Source organism: Danio aesculapii, chromosome 16 (genome assembly GCF_903798145.1).
Source record: "Danio aesculapii chromosome 16, fDanAes4.1, whole genome shotgun sequence".
Classification (NCBI taxonomy): Eukaryota; Metazoa; Chordata; class Actinopteri; order Cypriniformes; family Danionidae; genus Danio; species Danio aesculapii.
In genome coordinates this window covers 809,434-834,373 of record NC_079450.1, presented here as the reverse complement: position 1 = coordinate 834,373, position 24,940 = coordinate 809,434, and the positions used below count along the sequence as shown (strand labels likewise).

General features: G+C 36.9%; 1 protein-coding gene across 1 annotated transcript in view; it reads right to left on the bottom strand.

Annotated features, from left to right (window-relative positions):
- Positions 1-24,940, bottom strand: part of iqgap3 (IQ motif containing GTPase activating protein 3) — a 48,477-nt gene that overhangs the window by 22,818 nt on the left and 719 nt on the right. The window contains exons 2-20 of the mRNA XM_056475203.1: positions 22,709-22,796; positions 20,616-20,772; positions 19,878-19,955; positions 18,857-18,933; positions 18,707-18,774; positions 14,990-15,103; positions 11,895-12,149; positions 11,387-11,550; positions 9,936-10,023; positions 8,216-8,379; positions 7,385-7,545; positions 6,444-6,559; positions 5,386-5,549; positions 5,022-5,112; positions 3,038-3,205; positions 1,796-1,938; positions 1,504-1,674; positions 1,089-1,172; positions 36-107 (exon numbers count right to left, since the gene is read on the bottom strand). Of these exons, the coding sequence (XP_056331178.1) occupies positions 36-107; positions 1,089-1,172; positions 1,504-1,674; positions 1,796-1,938; positions 3,038-3,205; positions 5,022-5,112; positions 5,386-5,549; positions 6,444-6,559; positions 7,385-7,545; positions 8,216-8,379; positions 9,936-10,023; positions 11,387-11,550; positions 11,895-12,149; positions 14,990-15,103; positions 18,707-18,774; positions 18,857-18,933; positions 19,878-19,955; positions 20,616-20,772; positions 22,709-22,796 (2,423 nt within the window). The remainder of the gene's footprint in view (positions 1-35; positions 108-1,088; positions 1,173-1,503; positions 1,675-1,795; positions 1,939-3,037; positions 3,206-5,021; positions 5,113-5,385; positions 5,550-6,443; positions 6,560-7,384; positions 7,546-8,215; positions 8,380-9,935; positions 10,024-11,386; positions 11,551-11,894; positions 12,150-14,989; positions 15,104-18,706; positions 18,775-18,856; positions 18,934-19,877; positions 19,956-20,615; positions 20,773-22,708; positions 22,797-24,940) is intronic.

Below are 24,940 nucleotides of genomic sequence, written 5' to 3'. Positions count from 1 at the left end.
CACACACACATCATGATGGCGGTGTATGCACTCACGTGTCTCCTGAAGTACGCCAGACGGGCCAGATATCTCCTGCGGGCGATCCACATCTTCACTGTGGCCTGAATCTGAGAGGACAAAGACACACACATGCATGTGTCTAGGGATGTTGAGTAGTGATGCAACAATCATGATTTCCCATGACCAATAACTATTTTTTTTTACTAGCATATTATCCGGTTCCCATATCAAACTAATTAAATACTGCAACTAAAACAGTTGACATGCTGGTTAAAAGTGCAAGCTCATTCTCTACCAGCAGGGGGCGTCCACAAAACTGCTCTGGTTGTATTTAATACACATAATCTTAAAAAAAATACAGTCTTAACTTTAAATACAAGAGCAAATTATAGGAAATCTGCAGAAATTCACTGATATTTTTAATCCATCAATGAGCCTATTTATTTTCTTATGTAGATATGTGTAAAACTTTATTTATAGAGTTTTTATATTAATTTCAGGATTAATATTGCATAATATGCAAATGTTTATAGTGTTTATTTACAGTACAGTCAATAATTAAATAATTAAAAGTAATATTTCCTGTCTTTTACTAGACATATTATAAGACTTTGTTTACCATCTAATTGGATTTGCTACGTATAATTTATAACCATACAATTAATATTTTTATTTCATGTGGCAAGTTTTTAGTTACTGTACTCTTAAAATCATTCCACATAAACATGCAGCTTCTTAGTTTAGTTTTTTCCTAAATTCTATTAGGAAATTGCAAAAAATGTGTGCAGATTCTGTTTAGTACTGAATATGAATTGTTTTCCAATTCATCTTTTATCTTTAACAAAACTGATTTGGAACAAGTAAAGGTGAAATGATGACAGAATGTTTATTTATGTGTGAAATTTCCCTTTAATAAAACCTCCCACAAAACCATTTTTTCCTATTATTTTTTCCTATTATATTTCACACATCAGGAACCGATTACTTGCTGACTATAATCCACACACACACAAAAAATAAATAACAGATGAACAAATACATAGAAACTAAAATAGCTTTGTAATAAAACTTAAGGTTCGGTTCATTACCTTAACAACAGCTCTCCAGTTGCGGTAGAGATACTGCAGTCTGCGCTTGTATTCCCTCTGCTGTGTGAATCTCCTCCAGTGAGACTGAACACACAAACACAGCACTGTAACACTCTCTGCACTTCAACAGTATTAAATAATAGACAAAAACAACACACACACACACACACACATCATAGATGGAGACAAAATGCATCACATTTAGTTATAGACAGATTCATTTCACAACAAATCGGGTTGTAAAGTTGTCTGCAATCAAAAAATGTGATTATAATTGAAGTCAATGGGGCAAAAACAGCACCAACATAATCAAAGGAGAGACAATTTGAACAATATACAGGGGTTAATAACAAAAATACATATATAATTTATTTGTAAGTATAATTATTTGTTTGTGTGTGCACGTGAGTGTCACCTGTATGGTGATGACGGCGGGCAGCTGTGTGTTGAGGAAATGCAGACGCTCCTGCAGCTTCAGCCGCAGCAGAAACCCTCGCATGCGCGCCTGCAGCTGCACAAGCAGCGGCTCACTGGCCCTCCACTGCACATCTCTACTGTGAGCTGCAGTTACACCACTGCACACGGCCTGCAGGAGCACACACACACAGAGATGCATGCATACACAGATGAGCACACACAGAAAATAGGTTTTTGCAAAATTTCAGTTTCAGTGTGTTGTCCTGGTTCAGGAGTGTTGAGCGTCTCACCTGAATCTCCTCGTGGGTCAGGAAAGTGCTGTTCTGGACGAACCCCTGAGGTCTTTCCCAGCTGCCCTCCAGTTTCTGCAGATGGAAGAAATAAGAGCTGCTGTCCGCCAGTTTGGTCCTCATCCACTGACTTCTGTTGTCTCCTGATTAACACACACGCACACACACACGCACGCACACACACACGCACACACACACACAAAGAATCAGCAAAAGTCTAATTTTTAAGACTAATGTCTAGTGTATACTCTCTGATGATGCATTTTCAAACTCAAATGTAATATGAAGTAGGAGGCGGGGTTAATTTAAGCCCTGCCACTCACAGCAAATTTATGGTTGGAGGGGCGTGGCTAAGAATATTTGACTCAATCAGACTAATCGTAGAAGGTCTGCAGTTTCATAGCAGAAGCAGTTAGGCAGATTTATTTCAGTGGAATAAATATATTAATTGTTTAACTTTAAGCCACCATGAAATGAAAATTAAGATCGTCCTTTTTTCCTCTATCATGATGACGTACATCCACTTGATACACTCCTGAGATTTGAGAAAAAAAAAAAAAAAAAAAAAAAAAAAACAACAACTGTAGGGCGGTGCATGATTTTGTCCTTTGTGAGCCGATTTGATGGTTGGAAGATGGATATTGCTAACAAAGTTAAGAAAAATTTTATGGATAAAGGCAGAGAAGAAACACATCCTGATAGCCACGCTCAAAAGCACTGATAGCTCCGCCCTAAAGCGCTGATAGCCCCGCACTAAAGCACCGATAGCCCCGCCCTAAAGCACCAATAGCCCCGCCCTAAAGCACTGATTGCCCTGCCCTAAAGTGCTGATAGCCCCACCGTAAAGCACTGATAGCCCCGCCCCCTAAAGCACTGATAGCCCCGCCCAGAAGGCATTCCGTGTGACCAGAAGTGAAGAATTGTTTTGAGGGGGAGAAAAATTTGTATGCGATAATTTTTTTAATTGCAATTTTGAGGGCAAATAAATTTTTACAAAATAATGAAGTGCACAAATAGATCATTTATAACAAGCACTCCTGCATACACATAAAAATAAGAGCACATTGAGATTTCATCGTAACATCAAGACTATGTGCGCTAGCAAAAAAACCAAACAAACAACACACAATGGTAAGAAATGAACATTTTGATTACATGCGGACTTTAAAACAGAATCTTAAAAATTGTTAAAATTGTAAAGTAAATGCAAAGCTAACAGGTGTGTGTGTGTGATTGACTGACCCTCCAGTGTTTTTGCGCGGAGAAGCGCAGTCAGCTCCGTCTGATACCCATCAGCACACTCCGACACCACGCTCCGCAGCGCCACCTCAGGCAGACGCAGAACACGCAACGTCTGAGACGCTTTACACTCTTTCACAGCCTGATTGACTGCAGCTAGACCCAGACACACTGCACACACACACAAACAAACAAACAAACAAACTGGTGACACGTTTCCTCTCCATATGCAATATTTAGTATGCTTCACACATGTGAGTGGACTTGACAAGCCGCCTGCAGCACACACTCTCCCCTTTCTGTATGCTCGGAGGGGAAAATCATTCATCATTGATTGAAAAAGGGATCAATCAATTGTGGAGTTCCTCAAGCAAGTATGTTAGGTCCGTTATTTTTTCTTTTATATATTAATGATTTTAAAATAGCGTGTTCAGAGGAACTCTATCTTTACGCTGATGATGCCGCAATTTTAGTATTTCATCAAGAGAAAAGGTCCTGGAAGAAATCATGAGTTCCCAGTTAAGCAGTGTGTACAACTGGCTTTTAGACAATAAACTCTCTTTACACATAGGTAAAACAGAGGCTATTTATTCTTTTTGCTTCAAGAGTGAAATAAGTTTTGTAATTAGGATTAATGATTGGAAAATTGAGTCGAAGATGTTGTAAATTATCTGGGATGTTTAATAGATAATAAATTATCAGGTGATGCTATGGTAAGAAAGGTTTTGACGAAGATATGTAGAAAAATTAGATTCTTAGCAAGGCAAGCAGATCTGTTGGATGTTCATTCTTTAAAATTATTGGCAAGAGCTTTAATTCAACCCCATTTGGATTATGCTACCTCTTTTTGGTGTAGTAGCTGCTCACAGAATATGAAAGATAAATTGAATAAATAAAATAACTCTTGTATATCCTGCAAATAATATTTTAAACCTTGCATTTCTTGCATCTTCTGTAAACAAATATTTTAATGTCAATAATAATTTTAATGTAATTGAAAATATGCAGTCTCAATGGATCTCTGGCCCAGTAAGAACAGGTCCATCGTCCTACTTGACCAGATGTGGCTGCAAAGCTCCACACACAGTAGGGAAAGTAATCAGAAAAATTTTGACCTGGAAAAATTTGATTGATTATGGGTTCTGAATGCTGATTTGGATTACTTGTATTAAATCGCCCACCCCTAGAGACTGTGATATGAAATATATATTATTTAACTTCCCCCAACCTAAGCAAATGCATGACTGCCGTCTGTGTGTGACAGTCTTACTAGCCAATTGAGTGAGCACACTTTCAATCAGAATTGCGCAACCGAACTATGCAGAACATCCACAATAAAAAAAACAAACAAACAGGAAAGCACGAACGAGTGGGATGATGGCATCTACTGCTTCAGAAGCATTAATAGACTAATTAATATCAAAGATAAACAGCACGTCGGTAATATAGGAATATCTTTGTTTCAAAGTCAGACACTGAACGAAACCAGGTCATTTATAACAGCTGTCACAGAATTGTTGCCACAGCATGAGGAAATACAAGCAGCACCTAAAAAAGCACCACAGGCGGCTATATGAAGAGTCTCATGCTAAAAAGTAAACAAAGTATTGCCAGTGACACTCAGTCTAGCAGAAAGCAAAGTACAATTTCAGAGATGTTTGCTAAAATAAGTTCTTATCTTGTCAGTTCCTTTATTAACTAACACTCACTGGATTTTAGCAGCAAGAGGCTCCAATAAAGATTATTGAGCTGAAGTTTGACTACAAAATTAAATCGCAAATCAAAATTACAATAACTGCCAAAAATAAGTAAAAAAATGTGTATATATTTTCCCCAAACCGCACAGACCTAGAACGAAACACCCTTGCAGCGTCATCTTGCTTTAAAAATATATACGTTTATTTTTTAGCTCCAGAAACCCTCAGTATTATGTGTGTATTAATCATACAATGTGTGTGTGTGTGTGTGTGTGTGTGTGTTCACTCACTCTTCAGGGCTTTCTGAGTGTCCTGATTGGCCAGTCTCACACCTTCCTGAATGTCAGCCAACCAGAGCTCAGCTCCAGGGTCTCGGCTCAACTACAGCAAAACAAACAGGAACAGAAACACAGTCAGACAGGAAGTGGATAAACATTTTCAAAGAAAAACAATGTATTTTAGTGTAACTTTTTTTTGTTTTATCTGTGTTGGTTTTTTTACACTATATAATTTTCCAGTAATTTTTAATGCATAAATAAATATCTCAAATACACTTTAAGTTGTTTAATTACTGTAATTTAACTGATTTTCAATTTAATTCATTAAAGGTGCTACAGAAATGAAAATGAGATGAACTGAATTAAATCTGCACACCTCAGCCTTGTGTCTGCGGGCGCGGGTCAGCAGGTCATGGTAGCGTCTGGCGTTGAGCGGTTGGACGTCCTCCAGGCCACTAGAGGGCAGCATGAGCGCAGAAAGAGTCTTCTGAGGATCACTGCGGCTCAGAGCCTGATTGATCAGACCGATGGTCACAATCTCTGGACAATAACAACAACCACACAGTCAGTAAAGCTGCTATCTGTTTATTCATGTTATACTTTATTGCACTGGCTAGAGTATTCAGTATATCATTTACATCACTTATTCTGCCTCTTTCTACAAGATGTAAAAGAAGTTTCTGATAAAGGCGTAGTGAAGTAGATGAAGTTTGAGCTGATAATAGCACACAGATAATGTTCTCCAGCTCTCTGATACTGACCCTTTCAGGCTTTGATTCTAGTTGTGGCGTATTGGTGACTGTCGCTTTAAATGCAAATGAGATTGTGCTCTTTTCAGAAGAGGGCGGAGCTAAAGATGCCTGTGCCTCACAGATATAAAACAGCAGTGTGTGTGTTATCAGTGCTGGTCAGGTGTGCTTCAATGTGAGTGTGTGCTTGATGCTTCTGTCAGTCTATGTCGCTCCTGTCTCTGTTCATCTAAAACTCCACATCTATAATCCTCTTAGTCTATGCTGACATTATCTTCAGCAGCTCAAACACTCTAATGGCTAATGGACAGACGGCTGCTTCTCACTCAGGGCTGCTGTTTATGCTAATGAGTTGTAGAGATGGACACTAGTGGGCGGGGCTTTCCCCCTCTGATGACACGTACAAAGGGAGAATGTCAATCAAAGTGTTTCATTCATCAAGTCTGATTAGAACAGACACAATTAATTCATGTTGATCATCAGAGGCTGCTGGAGATATTCACACACTGCTGACACACAACCCCACATAAAAGTAAAAGTGACAGCTCCCCTTTAATCATCATGCGTTGTAGTAAAAACATACAAACAAAAAACACTGATGAAAATTCAGACAGCTTTTCAAATATCTCCTTAGTAAAGCTGCTATAAGCTAAGAGTAAAACAAGCGCAATTAAATCAGACTAACGCTCGTGCTCCTCGTGAGCAGACGTGTTAACGGTGTTCAGTCCCATCTGCAGATCATTCCAGGACAGAAGAGATTTTCCAGCGCTCCGCTTCAGCTCACACAGCTCCTCGAAATACCTGAACACACACTCATTATGACTGATCACGAGCAGAGGCAGGAGTAGGCCCGCAAAATCTCGTCATTAATTGATCTGTGTCTGTGCTAAAATGATAATAAATTAGGCATGTGCACGTCTTCAATGTGTATTTTTTGATCGTTTTAGATTTACAATGTTTCTTGTTTCTTGACTTGTTTTATTTACAGTTGAAGTCAGAATTATTAGCCCCCCTGTTTATTTTTGTCCTCAGTTTCTGTTTAACAGAGAGCAGATTTCTCCAGCACATCTCTAATCATAATAGTGTTAATAACTCATCTCTAATAACTGATTTATTTTCTCTTTGTCATGATGACAGTAAATATTATTAGACTAGATACTCTTCAAGACACTTCTATACAGCTTAAAGTGACATTTAAAGGCTTAACTAGGGTAATTAGGTTAACTAGGCAGGTTAGGGTAATTAGGCAAGTTATTGTATAATGATGGTTTGTTCTGTAGACTATTGAAAACAAATATAGCTTAAAGGGGCTAATAATATTGACCTTAAAATGGTGTTTAAACAATTAAAAACTGCTTTTATTCTAGCTGAAATAAAACAAATAAGACTTTCTCCAGAAGAACAAATATTATCAGACATACTGTGAACATTTCCTGAATCTGTTCAACATCATTTGGGAAACATTTAAACAAGAAAAAAAACATTCAAAGGGGGCGAATAATAATTCTGTATAATGTTTATCTTCTTTATAACAGTTTTTCTGCTCTCCTTGTGTTTTTGAAAGCGTAAAGCACTTTGAGAATTCAGTTTTAAAAGTGCAATACAGCAAAACATTATTATTGTTACCTCTGAATCAGACTGTCATCGATGTCTGTGAGTCCGGCTGCAGGACTGATCACCCGACAACCGAACGCTCCAAAATCTCGGACCTCCAGAGCCTGATTGATCAGAGCCACTGCAGAGAGCATCTCTACTGCTACATACAGCTCCTCCTGCTGCAGCTCAGCCTGAACACACACATACACACACAAATGCACAGATGCGCACGTGCACACACACACACACAATCATAATGAAACCAACACGCGCACATATGGATACACACAAATGCTCTCACACACACGCACGCACGCGCACACACACACGGATTTACACACTTGCGCGCACAAGCACACACAAATGCAGACACACAATGATTCACACAACTGCACGCACACACACTGATACACACAAAAGGATTTACAGACAATTGATTTACAAATTGCACACACAAGGATTCACAGAATTGCAGATACGCACAAGCAAAATACACACACATACACACGGATTTACACACTTGCGCGCACGGATACACACAAAAGGATTTACACACAATTGATTTACAAATTGCACACCACACACACACACACACACACACACACACAAGGATTCACAGAATTGCAGATACGCACACGCAAAATAAACACACAGTTGCACACACACAAGGATTCACATAATTGCAGATACACACACGCAAAATACACACATACACACACACACACACACACACAAGGAATCACACAAATGCACACGCACACAGACCACACAAATAGAAACTGCACTTTAGAGGTTAAATACTTGTGTGTTGTGGTGTGTGTGTGTGTTACCTGCGGGCACTGTGAGGTGTGTGTGTGTTACCTGCGGGCACTGGCACTGCAGTGGTGCCAGCTCTCTCTGGTAAAGCTCTGCTGCAAACGGATAAACATCTGGCAGATGAGCTTCTGGATTCATCAGAGCCCGGACCGTCTGACGAGCTTCTCCACACCGAACGGCCTCGTTTATTTTACACACCGCCTGCTGCACTGCACACACACACACACACACACACACAGAGATTTAACACCAATGATTTATTTGAGTAAGTTCTGATTAAGAGGCCTGAGTGTCATAAGACTGTTAAAACTGCTGTGGTCAATATTATTAGCCCCTTTAAAGGAGACCTATTCTGCCCCTTTTTACACAATGTAAAATGCGTCTCTGCTGTCTCTAGAGTGTGTGTGTTTGCACACAGATAATTTTCTCTAATGGCCCGTTTCCACTGAATGATCCGTTTCAGTACACCATTTCCATTGTCAAAGGGTACCTAAAAGCGAATCATACCGTACCACTTTGTGGTGACCCTTTGCAAAGTGTACCAGCAGCCCCAAAGGGTACCATAAGGCGGAGCTAGACTCGCAGCTGAACGCTATTGGTTTACAGAGATACGTCATTCGCAGAAGCTGGAGAATGAAAACAAAGCGGCATTTTTAAATAAACAGCTGAGACATTACACCGTAATAATATATGCATATAATAACAAGACATGGTCGACCGAGCTTAAACAAACCTTCTCGTTGTCTTGACGTACAGCCACAAAGCCAAGAAGGACACAATCTTCTGTGTCCTGTTGTTGTTTTACGAGGCCGTCTAAAAGTGCGAGCGGATTCACTTTGTCCTGAGAGCTCGCGATAGCGTCTATATTGGAAATAACGCATTACTTGAGCTCATATTAATAACGTGCTCGTGATCATTGAAGCGCTTCTGATATCCGATCCTTTCAGAAAGAGACAAAGGCGAGAGTGAAGCACGAAAAAACAAAGAAGAAGCTGGACAAAACAGCAGCAAATGATTCTTCTGCAACCCAAAACAAGAACACACTGCTAATATTACACTATCATCATCAGCTTCTGGACTAATATGAACTGAGAATGATGGAATTATTCTCTAACAAGAGGTTACATGTGCTGGAGAAGATTACAGACTCAGATGAGAGGTTTACACTGACTGTGGGCTATATTTAGTGTTGTTTTTAAACCCAAATAAGGACTAAATGTCTGCTGTGAGTAGTTTTTTAGTAATTGATAACATATTGGAGACTGTTAAGAGTCTGTATGTGTTCATATATGTTGATTTATTTAATTTGTATAATCGCAGATGTTACAGTAGACTGTCATTGATCTGCAGTTGTAATCAGATCATGTTGATGAAAGGTTAGTAATGAACATTTATACAGTATTGATGTGTGTAAAGCTTCTGTGTTGTGAGAAGTGCTTCTCCTATGATATGTGAACGACCCGTACAGCTTTCTTGGGACATTTTCTAGAGTAAAAATGACGTCATCTAAAACATTCTGTCATACACCACGCCCACCAAATGTAGAACTACCCTTTTGGCAGTGGAAATGCAAGCTTGACCTGCACCAAACCATACTGTACCTCTCAGTGGAAACGGGCCATAAGTCTTTGGGAAACAGACTTACACAACTAAGACATTTCCTAATATATCATAAAACCCTAATAATGCATCAGTTTATGTGTGCGTGTGTGTGTGTGTGTGTGTGTGTGTGTGTGTGTGTGTGTGTGTCAGCGGCGTCACTCACTGGTTTGGTCTCTCTGCGCATCCTCATTAGCCATGTTGATGCCCTCTTGCAGTTCTTCTCTCTCCAGAGGATCCACACAGCCCAGATCCTGACAAACACACACTTCAATCAGCAGGGGGCGCCACTTTATCAATGAACACTAACTATGTCTCCATCTACCTATTTTTATGCACATTGCTGACAGCTCTAGTGAGTAAAGTCTGCGCATGCGCTTTCATGTGTGTTTAACAGCTGATGATCAGATATAAATGTGTGTGTGAGGGTCTTTGCGTCATTAATGTTGGTTTGATCAAATATAAATGTGTGTGTGAGGGTCTTTGCGTCATTAATGTTGGTTTGATCAAATATAAATGTGTGTGTGAGGGTCTTTGCGTCATTAATGTTGGTTTGATCAAATATAAATGTGTGTGTGAGGGTCTTTGCGTCATTAATGTTGGTTTGACAGATATAAATGTGTGTGTGAGGCTCTTTGCGTCATTAATGTTGGTTTGATCAGATATAAATGTGTGTGTGAGGGTGTTTGTGTCATTAATGTTGGTTTAATCAGGTATAAATGTGTGTGTGAGGGTCTTTGCGTCATTAATGTTGGTTTGACAGATATAAATGTGTGTGTGAGGCTCTTTGCGTCATTAATGTTGGTTTGACAGATATAAATGTGTGTGTGAGGGTCTTTGCGTCATTAATGTTGGTTTGATCAAATATAAATGTGTGTGTGCGTCATTAATGTTGGTTTGCAGCTTTCCATTGTTGCAGATGTGAAATGTTGTTGTGCCGATTGTAAAAGGCCTCAGCCCTCCATCAGTCCGTCATCACAGTGCTTCAGTATTATTATTCTTCTATTATTATTCCCTCCAGAATGCCTCCAAAAGCCACCGCGTTCATTGCGTTTGGTCTTTGTCTTCTGAGGCGCAGCTCATTCATTAGAGGAGAATAGGGCTGGGCAATAATTCGATAACAATAATTATCACAACATACATTTCTTCGATAAAACGATAATGACAGTTAGATAGGTATTCGATAAAGTTAATGCACTATAACGCTGCACAGGCACACTTCCGGAGGCCGCATGTACTACAAGTTTACAGCCATACAGTGTTAGTTGCACTTGGAGGAGTAAGAAAAAAATAAGGTCACAGTCATCGTTGACAATAAACGTCTGGAGCTACTTAGTTTTTTGCAATCTGACACAAAACAGAGCAACGTGCACTTATCGACGGTAAAATAACCAGCCTTTATTTATTTAAAGGACATCATCACCGAGGAGAAATCAGATGCTTAAGACATAACCTTTAAAATAATGACATATTAAATATGTAGCAAATATATGACAGCAGAGGATCAATAATTAAATCCTTATTTTCTATGGAGCGAAGCATCATCCACCCACACAGTTGTGTAAGATGGGAACAACAAAAAATACACACTTTATATATTGTGTGTGTGTCTCTCACCAGGGCTTTCTGCTCTCGGTCTGCACTCAGCTGCTCCAGGTACCATGATGCGTTATCTCGGATTAGTCCTCTGAGCGCCAGGCTGGAGTTCTGTAGAGCACAGAGCAGCGCCAGTGCATCGCTGCAGTCCAGAGCCTCGTCCACACGCTCCACTGCTGCACGCACTAACACACACACACACACAACTTAATTCAAGCTAACTTAATTCTCAATTCACTTAAACTTAACTCAAGCGCTTTCAAGGAGCCGTGTTTGTTTCAAGTACTTTCCAGTCCTTAAATCTAAATCTACGCCACTTAAGTACTTAAGTGTTGGAACCCTGAATGTATAAAAATAACACCAAAAAATAAACATTACAATTGTCGTAACCATTTTTTACCAGTATAATAATAATCATCATGTCACAAAGCATTATAAAAATGTACATTTCAATAAATTGTATAAAATGTTCTTGTTATTTTGAGTTTAAATCTAACCCGAATGTGCTTTACACTGTAATGTGACTCACTGTTGACGGTGTTGATGGAGTCCTGTATTTCTCTCTGCGTCAGATATTCCTCATAAATGTCCTTCTCTGCTGAAGTGTTTGTCCGGGCCCGCGCTGCTTTCTGCACCCGCGCCTGCTGCAGCATCTGCTGGTATACAGGCATCAGCGGGTCCTGCAGGGCGCTCAGCATGGCGTTGGGGTTTCTCAGGGTCTGAGCGGTGGTCTGAACACACCCACGATCCACTGCTTCATTGATGGCGATCACAGCTGCGTGCACTGCAGAGACAACACAAACATCAATATTTACTGTGATCTTCTATGTGAAGCTGCTTTGACACAATCTACATTGTAAAAGCGCTACACAAATAAAGGTGAATTGAATCAACTGTGCTGCTGCGTCAATAAAGGAAATTAATAAATAAATAAACGGATGCACCGAATATTGGGCCACTGAAAGATTATCACTGAAAACAAGGCAGAAACAGTATGTTCTGATGAAGCAAACAGTTCCTTATTAGTTCGACAAAAACCTTTCTCAGCATGTTTAGACAATAGTGCCGATAGATTCCGTGTGTAAGGGCTCGAAATGAACTTTTTTACTTGGTAGCACCAGTGATCCCAATTTCAAATATTTAGGAGCACCAGAAAAACATTAGGAGCACCACCAAAAATGAATGAGCACCACTGCAAATTGTATATTAAGGGATTTATTGGATTTAAAAACAAAATCAGTCAGGACTAACAAAAACCAGAAAGAACTGTCTAACTAATGCTGTGATCACAATCATTTTGGAATTATTGCACAAATATAAATGTCTAATAATTATAAAATATTAATGATGACAATAATATTAACAATGAATCACATTTTACATCATCATGCTGCCTTGAATGCGAGTTATGAGCATTGCAGTAAAAATGAAGCATTGCAGTAAAAATATTTATTTTGCACTATTGTTTTTATATGCATGTCAAACACACAAAACCGAAAAACAAATGAAAGACTATAATAAATCATTCAATTCAAGGCTGAAAGCTGCAAAGCAGTCATCAGTAACTAAATAGAAAAATAATATACATCTCAAGAAAGAACGGACAAAAGAAAGTCATCTGACAGCGGAAAGCCTTGAGGGATTGATAGCTAATCTGAACCAATATAGCAGCAGATAAGAGCGATTCAGCACGTTTTTAGAAAAAATAAAATAAAAACATGTTGTACCAAAACCATCGTAAGCAGCCGCGCAAACGCTCCCAAATAAATTATGAGGTCACAGACTAAATTTTGGGTGCATATGCGACCAAAATGGTCACAATTTCGAGCCCTGGGGTCTGTTCTTTGTACGTGGATTACGCAATTAGCTAGATTTGGCTATTGATGATTTGACACAATCCAGGATTGTTTAGTTTTTTAAAACTCATCTGAGATTTGTTGTCATAGCAACAGTTCTGGTAGCGCAAACCAGAAGCAGGCTCATTTCATATCAACAGGATTAGATCGGGTCATTTCGAGCAAAGGTAACACAAAGTTAGTACCAAATTCTGATATTTTCTTACAGTAGTTATTTACACTTGGGAAAATAGTAAATATATGTTTTTAATAACTATATATAAAAAGTAAAAAAATATATGTTAATAAAACCTATGCAATCTCCACTCCAAAATAAAAGTACAAAGACAGCCACCTGGTGGTTCAAAGAGAACATTTCTTGATATGAACTTAAGATACAAACTCATATGCACAATATTTGACTTTTTGTAAAAAAAGATAATAATTTATGCAGTCATGCACGTGTTTTGACCGCTAATATGACGGGGATTTGATGTTTTGTAAAAGCTGCAGACACCTTTACCAATATCAAAATGCTTTTTTGATGCAAAATTAATTTATACAGTTATTCCTTACGCCAATTAAAAAAAACTTGAGTAGGCCTGTAGGCTACTATAAAGAAAATCTTCTCTAAATGTACAACTACATTGATATGCATTGAAATACATGATGAATACTCTAAAACTAGCCAAGAGATCAGTTATCAACATTAAAAGATCCAGGATCCAGGTACGAAGAACAGACCCCTGGTGTGTTGACGTCACGGCACTTTTGCCAAGCTACCACACCACCTCACATGATATCACTCAGGTCCTACCCTCAACATATAAATAAATACACGCACATTTTAGAATAAAGGCCTGCACTTGACACTAATTGAAAATTTATCTAAAAAAAAATAATAAAGGGCTCGAAAATGTAATACCTCATCAGATAATGTTTATTTCTTTTTAATGCCCTTAATTTTGGCTAATTTCATTTACTACCCCCGGACACCCTGCTAATATGTTCAGTGAAATCCTGCATGAAAGTGTCTCAAATTATAATAGATAGGCTATTCTGTTTTGACTTAGGCTACTTCATGTGTGACCATCAGATTGTAGCCATATTTCTGTAAATGAATTTAAATATGTGGGCTAATGGATGTGCTCAGTGGAGTGAGTCTCCAGCATTTCCTTACTCCACCAAAGTAAAGGAGTAAAGTAAAGAGAAAGTAAAGTGGCTGAATGGAGGAGGCTCGTTCTTTATCCTCGCGCTGCAGATGCTGCTTAACTGTTTTCTCGCTTGAAGTTTTTCAACATTAAGTTTTTCCTCTTATAAAGTCCGTCATGTAAATAGCAAATGCTCGATGACGTGACGCAACTGACTCTTAAAAGGAATGCGAGATGAGGCTCTGATTGGTTTAATGCACGTTATGCTCAACACACACCCAAAACTCATTTAGAGAATAAGTGCAGCCCTGTTAGACCATGCACCGGGGTGCAGAGTGGATTTATTCATCTTTACAATAGTAAAAGAGGATTCAGACATGGCTTTAATGCGTTTACGCTATGCGCTTTAGACTTAGACTTTTAGATTGTTAAAATATAGCCTAATGTGTGGGAAGCACTGTATTTTATTTATTTATTTATTATTATGGGTATACAACTTTTTCTCTGAAATATATTATGTGACTTTAGCCAGGGCTTCACAGAGGGAGTTACAAATCATGAGGAAAAACACCTTATAGCATATTTTATTAAATATTTTAGTTATTTTGTTATTTAATTGAGCAGTTTGCCACACCCACCTGCTGCCTCATCCACAGAGAGCTCATTGGCCAGGATTCCTCCAATCTTACTGAACGCCGGCATCTGAATGCCGTATTTATCCAGCTCCAGCTTCATGTTATTGATCTCCTCCTCTGTAAAACACACAAATGCACAAAACACTGAATAAAATCCTGCTTCTTACACCTTTCCAATGTCAAATTCAGCTATTTACAAGTGTGGCAAATTAGATATTGACATAAATACAAATACTACAATCACATTATATCAGACAGATGCTATTAGTTATAGTAGTCTATAGTATAGTACAGTGTTTCTCAACCACGTTCCTGGAAGAGCACCAACTCTGCACATTATCGTTAGCTGCATGCCAAATAGCACACTATGTACTTATGCACATACACACTCAACAGTATAGTATATGCATGTAGTGTCATCCCAAATGAAACACTAATGCTTTTCATTACAAAGCGGAAATTCAAACCGTTTCCCTGATGACGTTTCTCAGTTACCAAATTAGAATGAATGACCAAAGTACCAAATAACACCTGGCATGAGTATAACAGCATTCGCCATTGGGAGGCGCTATAATCACCTAATATATTTTCTCGTAGAATTTTGCTTTCACAATCAAAAATAAATGAAGTAATTCGACATAAGCACCCGATAACTTTGCTACCGTCTGCTACACTTCATACAACCGGTTGAATGAGTGCACCATCCGGATAATTAAAGTGCACTTATTAGAGTTTTCAAATGTGAACGCACTTCTTGCACTATTTATACTACAAAATGTTGTAAAATAGTGCACAAGTATGCAGTTTGGGACACACCTCATTTTGACCAAACACACCTGATTCAGATCATTAGCAGATCATCAGCTCATGAGTGTGACAAACTAACGAGACATCCAAAACATGCAGTGCTGGTGGTCCTCCAGGAACATGGTTGATAAACACTGTGATTTACTATAGACTACTATAACTAGCAGCATCTGTATTCCGAAGAAATTTTCCACATCTAAAGTATTAAATATTGTATATTTGATTTTAGTTTCTATAGCTACAACTTATATTTATATCTAGAATTGTCTGTGTTTTCTCACGGCTACTGTGCTGCCGCTTGTCTGCCATGTTTGTCTGTCTGTTTTTGCTCCCACTACAGATGCGCTACAGCATTGCGGGGCATAATCAGGTGTATGGGGAACAGCTGTTGAGTTGAGGTTTGTGCTCTTTTATCAGTGTCCTGGTCCTGGACCACCGGCGTGCGAGTTGGCGAAACATTTTCCCTAATGTTTGGTCACCGTGGGTCTAAAATAAACTTTTTGGAATGTGACTTTTTTATTTAAGGTCATGGGTAGTTTTATAAGCACTTCATTGCATATTATACTGGGTATTAGGCATAGGACGATTAACGTTTTCAAGGTATACCACGGTTTGGAAATGTCAAGGTTTTAAAACAGTCAAAAGCTTCTTCAATACCGGTCCTAAGGTAGGTGTACGATTTTTTATTTACTTTTTTGTTTTGGTTTTTTAGGACAACAGTATCTCCAGCAGAAAAGATGCTGTTTTAAATTGTAAAAAAAAATCTGCTTTTGAAACAAATGAAGACAGCAGAAGTCTGATTTATTTAGCCTGACACATTTACTGTTCCAAAATATTATAAATGTTTTTCAAAATAAAATATATTGCGTTTAAAAGGGAAAACGTTTTAGTTTTTTACCCATTTAAAAAGAATATATTATAGAGCAGTAATTATAATACTGTGAAACAGTGATATTTTTATCCAAGGTTATCATACCATCAGAATGTTGTACCGGCCCATGCCTACTGTGTATACAACAAATAAAAACAGAATTTTGAAATAAATTTTAAAACGGTCATTAACTCTCTTAAATGCACTTTACTCGCGTTATAAAGGTGTAATTTTTCATCTAAAATTATGCAATATTTATTTTAATTTCTTACATTGTTTTCAAACCAAAACAAAAGTTTATTTTGACAATGTGTGTATTACTCTTCTTGTATATATGAAGAGCTTAAATGCAAAACCCTGTTAATCCATCAGACCTGTTTTCTTGTAAATGAGCATTTTCTATCAGGTTCCTCTGATTAGGTTCAGAAGTTTCATTTTACAGATAATGAAAAGGCCATTAGCTAGTAAATAAAATACCTTTTCTTTTTTTTTTTTATAAACGTCACTTTAGACAATTCTTTGGTTTTTAACAAGGTAAAATTTATTTTGCGTCATAACCAGCTAAATCCACTTGTGCTTTATGCAAAAGCCTCTAAATCCACATATCGGGACAAGACTTGATTAGAAATTATTTTACCAAACATAAAACACATCACAGACCACCTGAAATTTAAATATATACATCTGTCGAGTAAGTGGCGGTTCATTCCACTGTGATAAACCAGGGAAAAAGCAGAAGGAAAATAAATGAATGAAATCTGTAAAGTGCATTAATAACATTAAAACTGACATTAATTAAATCTAAACAATCTGTTGGCATTTCTGATGTTTGGGATTTAGTTTTAATGCAAGTAGAGCAATGTAAACATTGTAAACATTGTAAACTTGGTAGATTCAAATAATGTAGTGTATAACATTAAGAAGCATCATATAAAAGCTTATCGGACGCATAGGTAATATGAAGCAATATAAATGATGTATAGTTTTACACATTATATTTATCTTTTATAAAATAGCTTAAATTAGCAAATAAAACACAAGGTAGGTCTACTGGGCAATAAGGGGATGCCTCTCAGACAATTTTAGAGCTGTCATTCATTCATCCTCACCATACTCAAGGTCTTGGTCTTGTTTATCCTCATATCATCCATGTAGGATAAAAGAACGGCATCTTAACTTCGTCTTTCGTGAAATGGACTTGCCGTCTATTGTAAAGTAAATTGGACTCATTCAAAGTAGCGTCACTGTGCAAAAACACGTTATGAATGCATGCTACACTTCTGACTGTACATTGTGTTTTCTTTTTCTTATAATGCACAGAGTTTTGAGGTAAGGGACGTTTTTATTTGCCATTCACTGACAGTCGGACAGCCTCATCCAATTCATCAAACTCCATCTTTTAATATCGAAAGAGAAATAAAACACTCTCCTCATAAAAGCCGGCGTATCAGCGCGCTGCTACATTGAACACTTATGATTTGATTCGCGCTTTCTGATTGGTTCTCGGGATATAGTGGCTTTTGCTGTCAAAGGCAAGTGGAGTTTAGCAGCTTTTGCCAACAAACTTATTTCTGAATGCGCTACTGACGCTGGGATTTAGATGATTAGAAGCAAATCTATTTGTTGATGGTGTAGTACGTGCCTAAAGCATTCACTTAATGTCATTAGCTCATTTTTGGCGGAAGTGGCGTTTAGCGGCTTTTACATCTGAACTCTTCATATATTTATTGTGTACATGTGACACATTTACAGAGATACAAAACTATACAAATCAATTTTTATAAAGATATTTAAATTTACATACATTATTTGTATTAATATATATTTTATATCTAAATATAAACAAACATCTTCTCAAATATATGCATGTGTGTATTTATATACATTATAAACATACACAGCACACACTTTTACTTTGGATGCAATTAAAAAGAGAGAAAATGTTTGATTTCACTTTAATACTCAAGAAAGAAAAACTGCTCTGCTATGAAACAAACAAATGAATCACTTTAATGAATAATATAAATTATAATGAACTTTACCAGTGAACTTGACTTTTCCACAGAGGTCGTGGATCTGAGGAGCTAGTCCCAAACGAAACAAGTACAAGCTAACAGAAGAGATCAGAAAGCAGACAGTCATTAACACACACACACAGAATGTGATTATGATAATAATGAGCAGATACAGACCTCAGAGCATGAATACAGTACACTGCTCTCGGCATGTTCTTCTTATCATAAACATCCGTTGTCTCTGGATGAAAGATCTGCAGGACAGGAGCAGGTTAGCAATATTCACTTCGAGAGACAAGGTTTTATCAAATTAAATTTTAGACCCTTATGAATGAAATTTCAGGCTTATGGGGGGAGACTTTTGAGTTTATTGGCATTTTATATCAGCTTCTCTGGCTATTTCATGGCAAAAAAACAGATCAAATTTACAAGATTTTAAAAATACCACTTTTAAATTGAAAATGATAACAATAGCAATAAATAATACATAAAATAAAAATCTAAAACAACTTTTTTTTTTAATTATTTTTTCAGGGGCTTTCACATTTAATGGATAGGAAAGTCTAGATTATCGACAGGAAAGCATGGGGAGCAGAGAGAGGGAAAGGATTGGCACAGGACTACGAGGCGGGAATCGAACTCGGGTCGCCGTGAGCACCGTAGTGCATGTGTCGACGCACTAACCACTACACCACTGGCGCCGACTAAAACAACTTTTAAAGGTTAACTTTGAGGAAACTTCAAGCATTTTGAAAGATTTTTCAGACTTCGGTATACAGGACAGAATGTTAAGGATGTTTTCTAATGGTCTGTAGAAATTATTTTTACTTCCCTGCCCCACTAAATGCATTGACATTTGTTCAAATTATACAATCATTTTTTACCCACATATTTTATATAGTGTGTAAAAACAATCAAACAGTAGTTTGTTATACACATATACAGTACACACATATACTGTTTTCAGTATAACCTTAAAAAATGCTTTACATTAATCTAAATGTACAACACTCTGTGCAGGACTGTGTCTTCACCAGCTATAAATACATGGAGAGTTATTGTAAGAAAGGCAAATAAACCACACTGTTAAGCAGTTAATAAAAAAACTTTTGCTAAAAACTGCATTGAGATGGGCTGTTGGAGATTGGATGGATGTTAGTCCGGTTCACCAGGACATATATTAATAAATAAGATTTACCGTTGGCAGTCCGACCTCCATCATGGCGTTCCTCCAGTGGTTGATGTTGTCGGTGTGACGGAACTGAAGCCCAGAGACCTGAGCAGCACAAATCACACACACGTCACGTCATTTAAAAGAAGAATATGATGTTTCTTAAAAACACGGAGCCCTGCACATGGCAAAATAAAAGCAGGGTTCCTACTTTAAGACAAATATCAAATCTTTTTTTCATTGGCCTAAAATTTGGTGCATCCCTAAAACACCAAGTTGACGCCAAATAACTAGCACCGAGAAAACCCAGAAAGTGAAAATGATAGCTGAGCCGGTCTGACATTAGCTAAACATCACTTGTGCCATATTGGGGCGGGTGCATGATAGGGCCCATTTTCACAGTAAATGTCACCCACCATGGAGGGATTCGCTCCTGCAATTATGTCTAATAATCCATGTTGTCTGCATATTTTTAAGAAAGGTAGTGAAATTAAAGCCGGCCTCTTTGTGTTCCTTCTTGGCTTGAATTGTTTACTTGCTACGTCGCTTCACTATGCCACACTCGCGCTCTAAATTGTCTACTGAATAACCAATCAGAGTATTCTATTCAGCCGACAACGATTCTACACACCGAGTTTGGTCAATGAGCGCCGACATGTGGTAAACACCACATACACACTAGCTGGATCAACGACCAGCAAAACCCAATGGCCGATCGCAGGCTTGGTGTGTCCCGGCCCAAACCTCCAGTCATTATCTGCTGACCTTGTAGCGCTGCTGATCCAGGTCATAAATCTTCTTGAGAGGAACCACACGAGGAGCGAAGCAGTGGCCCAGTTTGGCCAGATAAACACCGTTCCTCAGAGCCTCCTCTAGCTCTGTGGGAGCAGGCAGATCCTCCTTTAGACACTCCTCCATCCACCTGAAGCACACGGCACAGACACAGGCACACACAAACATGATTGATCATTTTAGGGCTGTCAATATAGGGCATTTGCAGGGCTCACAAAATCCGGTGGCCCGACTTCCCGGGGCTATTGTTTTTTTTTAGTCAGGCTACCAAAATCCATCTATACACTGTACGGCGGACCAGTGGAAGGAAAAATATATTTCAATGCTTTTACATTCTCTCACAAAGTGGACAATTACGTATGTGCTGCTGATACGGCAGCAATAAATCCTCTTGTTAATAATAAAGGAGAAAAGCCACAATATTATCAACCACCTCCCAAATAACAAAGTTTTCCTTTCAGTTTTATTGCTTGATCTGTACTGAAGGCGCAGCACTCACTCATTGATCACACCGACATAAGATTTAGATACAGCAATAGCCTGAGCTAAGTTTTAAATGTAATCATTATACGTTTAATATTTAAATCACGTTAGCGTGTCTATAGCAGCAGCATTAACAGAACATACTGATTCATTGCGTTACCTTGCATTCCAGCTTATTTATTCAGGGATTAAATTTATTCAGAGATAATAAAAAAATTAATAAACATAAATAATTTACATTTAATTTTAAAACATTATTTTCTTACCTCAGAATTGTACAGAATGTCAGTGCATTAGCCTAGTGGTTAGCGCGCTGACATATAGTGCAGTAGCACTTCAGGGTGTCGAGTTTGAATCCCGGCTCATGGACATTTCACGTACCTACCCCCTCTCCCTCTCCCACTTTGCTTCCTGTCTGTAAAACTGTCCTATCCACTTAATAAAGGCAAAAAGGCCAAAAATAAAAAAAGAATTGTAAAATTTTACATGTTAGGCCCATGTAAGCTATCCGAAATAAATAAATATATAAATTAATATATATATATATATATATATATATATATATATATATATATATATATATATATATATATGCAATTATTCAATATTAAGATCAAGATACGTTAGTTAGTCATTTAGACTGTCATGAAAAACTATTCATTTTTAAACTATGCAAGGGCATGCGTCTCCGTGAAAAGCACATGTGGAGCTACTCTGTAACATACTGGCAATGCCTTTATAGCTGCAAAAAATAAAATGATTGTGTTAATTTAACTTTTTTTTTTTTGATTTTTTTTTTTTTTAAATTTATTACATAACTTTAAAAAGTTAAATAAGACAATTTTGGTTATTTAAAAATGAATATAAGCTACAGCCTATAACAAATGCCATTATTTCCTTCTTATTTAGCAAATGTATGTTTTTGTTTTTATTTATTAAATTATGTATTTTCTATTTGAGCTACTTAAATTTATATTCGGGCTACCAAAAACTGAAGAGTGCCTGAAGGGCAGTAATTTTGAAATTTTGCCCTGATTTGGACCTCTAATCTAATACACAAACATGGGTGAAAAGGGTGTTTTAAATGCCAATTAATCTTTTGAACTGAATTAATATTAAATTCATCTTCTGTTTTTAAAGGAAGTTTTTCCAAAAATTTAAAAAATTACTTTCCCTCAAGTTGTTATAAACTTTAATGATTTTCCTTTTTCATTAAACACAAAAGACATACCTCAGACTGCCTCAGTAGGAAAAACTAATTTAATTGAAGTCAATGGTTACTGGTTTCTAGCATTCTTCTAAATGTCTTCTCTTGTATTCAACAGAAAAAGGAAACTAAAACAGGTTTGTGACAAGGGAAGGATGAGTAAATGATGACAGACTTTACATTTTGGAGAACTATCCCTTTAAATATCTACTTAATTTTGTTCCTTTACTCTAATGACTGCATATTAATCAAATGATCAAAATATTTGACTAGTAAAATAACATTAAGAAAAGCATCAAACATGGCAGCTACAAACAAAGCAGTGTGTTTTGCTAAACTCATGTATATGCTGTATATGTGTGTGTGCGGCGCGCACCTTTTGGCCTCCTCCAGACGACACAGATATTGATAAGCCACATTCTGAATCCTCTGTTCATCCATCTCCTCTGCGGTCAGACGCTCATCTGAAATATATTTTGAGATTTATGAAATCTCAATATCTCTGAGCTCAAGTCATATTTATGACTTAAAAATGTAGAAAATGAAAGAAAAATTAAAATGAACTGCAGGATGATATAAAGAATGAATAAAGGATGAAAACCTAAAAGAATATTAGGATATCTGTAATACTTGCAGGTTTACAGACACAAAAACTTTGGAAAAGGTGTTCATAAACCTCACAATGGAAACTCCATGCAATCATTGTGCTTGATTTTTTTTTCCAGACAAATTTAAAAGAAAAAAAAAAGTTTTATTTTGGGGAACAGAACGACCAAACAAACATGTTTCAGAATATACACCTGTTATTGGTTTATTACATGTCTATTTAAAGTTATCAGGATGAATCTACAATGAGCTTACTAAAATATAATCAAAGGCAAGTTTTACATAGAAAACACCACATGGGTTATAGTGCAAATGTACTACAAAAGCAAATCATAAAACAGGGTCATACACATTTTTACTACTAAAATTACATGACTTTACCCAAGACGTTTCCAGAACTTTCAAGTACATTTTCATGACGTAATGTCTACATATACAAGGTAAATAATAATAAAAACAATGCATGTTTAAATTTATTACAGCGTATCAGAGAACACACACAATCTATGTTGTTGAAATTAGTTTTTATATCTCTGTAATATTGATTTTGATGATGCTGACACAGCACTAACAATGTGAGAGTAAATTATTGGCCAAGGACAGAAAATAAGTAAAGACAACGAACCTATATTCAAGTTAGAGCTGCACGATATATGGTTTGAGCATCGATATGGCAATGTGTGCATCCACAATAGTCACATCACAGGATATGCAATGCTGGATTATAGTTTAATACAGAGTTTAATCATAATGGAGTGAAAGTTTATCACCTGTATGCATTTTTAAAGATTGTTCATCTAGAAATGACTTATTTTCATTACAGCCTTCACTTGTTTCAAACATTTATGAGTTTTCTTATTTAATTGAACACAAAAAGAAGATAATTGAATAACTCCTACAGTATTAAAACAAGTGAAGAGTAAAGAGTGAGGACATGTTAATCTTTGAGTGAAACGGATTTCACGATTAGGCTAATCTCTGTGAAAAATCACATCATGTTGTTGCCATCTTTCTGCTTATTTTTACTCTGTCTCTGAATAATCTCAGCTAAACTGTGCCATTCTGACCCTCATTTAAAATAAAGTGGATTAATATACAGAGGAAAAATATATATACACATCTGGGACATTTTATATATCAACTTTCCTATTTATTTATGTGTTTCTTTCACAATAAAATATCCGTGAATGAAAATAAATTAAATTCAGACATTGATTTTTAAAAGCTGTAATCATGCAGGGCTTTAAAAAATACAAAATTAAAGAAATATTTTTTAAGATTCAATTTAATTTAAAATGATATGAAGAGATATTTAATACTTTTGAGCATGTAAAAAAACACTTTATTCCTTCATATTTTGGTTATTTAAAAATGAATATAAGCTACAGCCTATAACAAATGCCATTATTTCCTTCTTATTTAGCAAATGTATGTTTTTATTTATTAAATAATGTATTTTCTATTTGGGCTACTTAAATTTATATTCAGGCTACCAAAAACTGAAGAGTGCCTGAAGGGCTACCAGTAATTTTGAAATTTTGCCCTGATTTGGACCTCTAATCTAATACACAAACATTAACGGGTGAAAAGGGTGTTTTAAATGCTAATTAATCTTTTGAACTGAATTATTATTAAATTCATCTTCTGTTTTTAAAGGAACAGCTTTTCAAAAAATTAAAAAAAATTAAGATTATTCAGAGACAGAGTAAAAATGAGCTGATAGATGGCAACAACATGATGTGATTTTTATTCTGAAGGGTTTCCACTGGCAAATAAAGCACAGATTTCACTAATAGGCAAACTAATCTCTGTGTAAAAATCACATCATGTTGTAGCCATCTTTAGTCTGTGAATATCTGAGGTAAAGCTCCTTTCATATTCGCACTTTCCCCTTAATATAAATTCAGAAAAGTAATATTTGCACATTTTAAACATGGAAATCATATTAACGTTAACAGCCAATGACTATCATAGCACAACATTATTCTCAATCAATTAAATA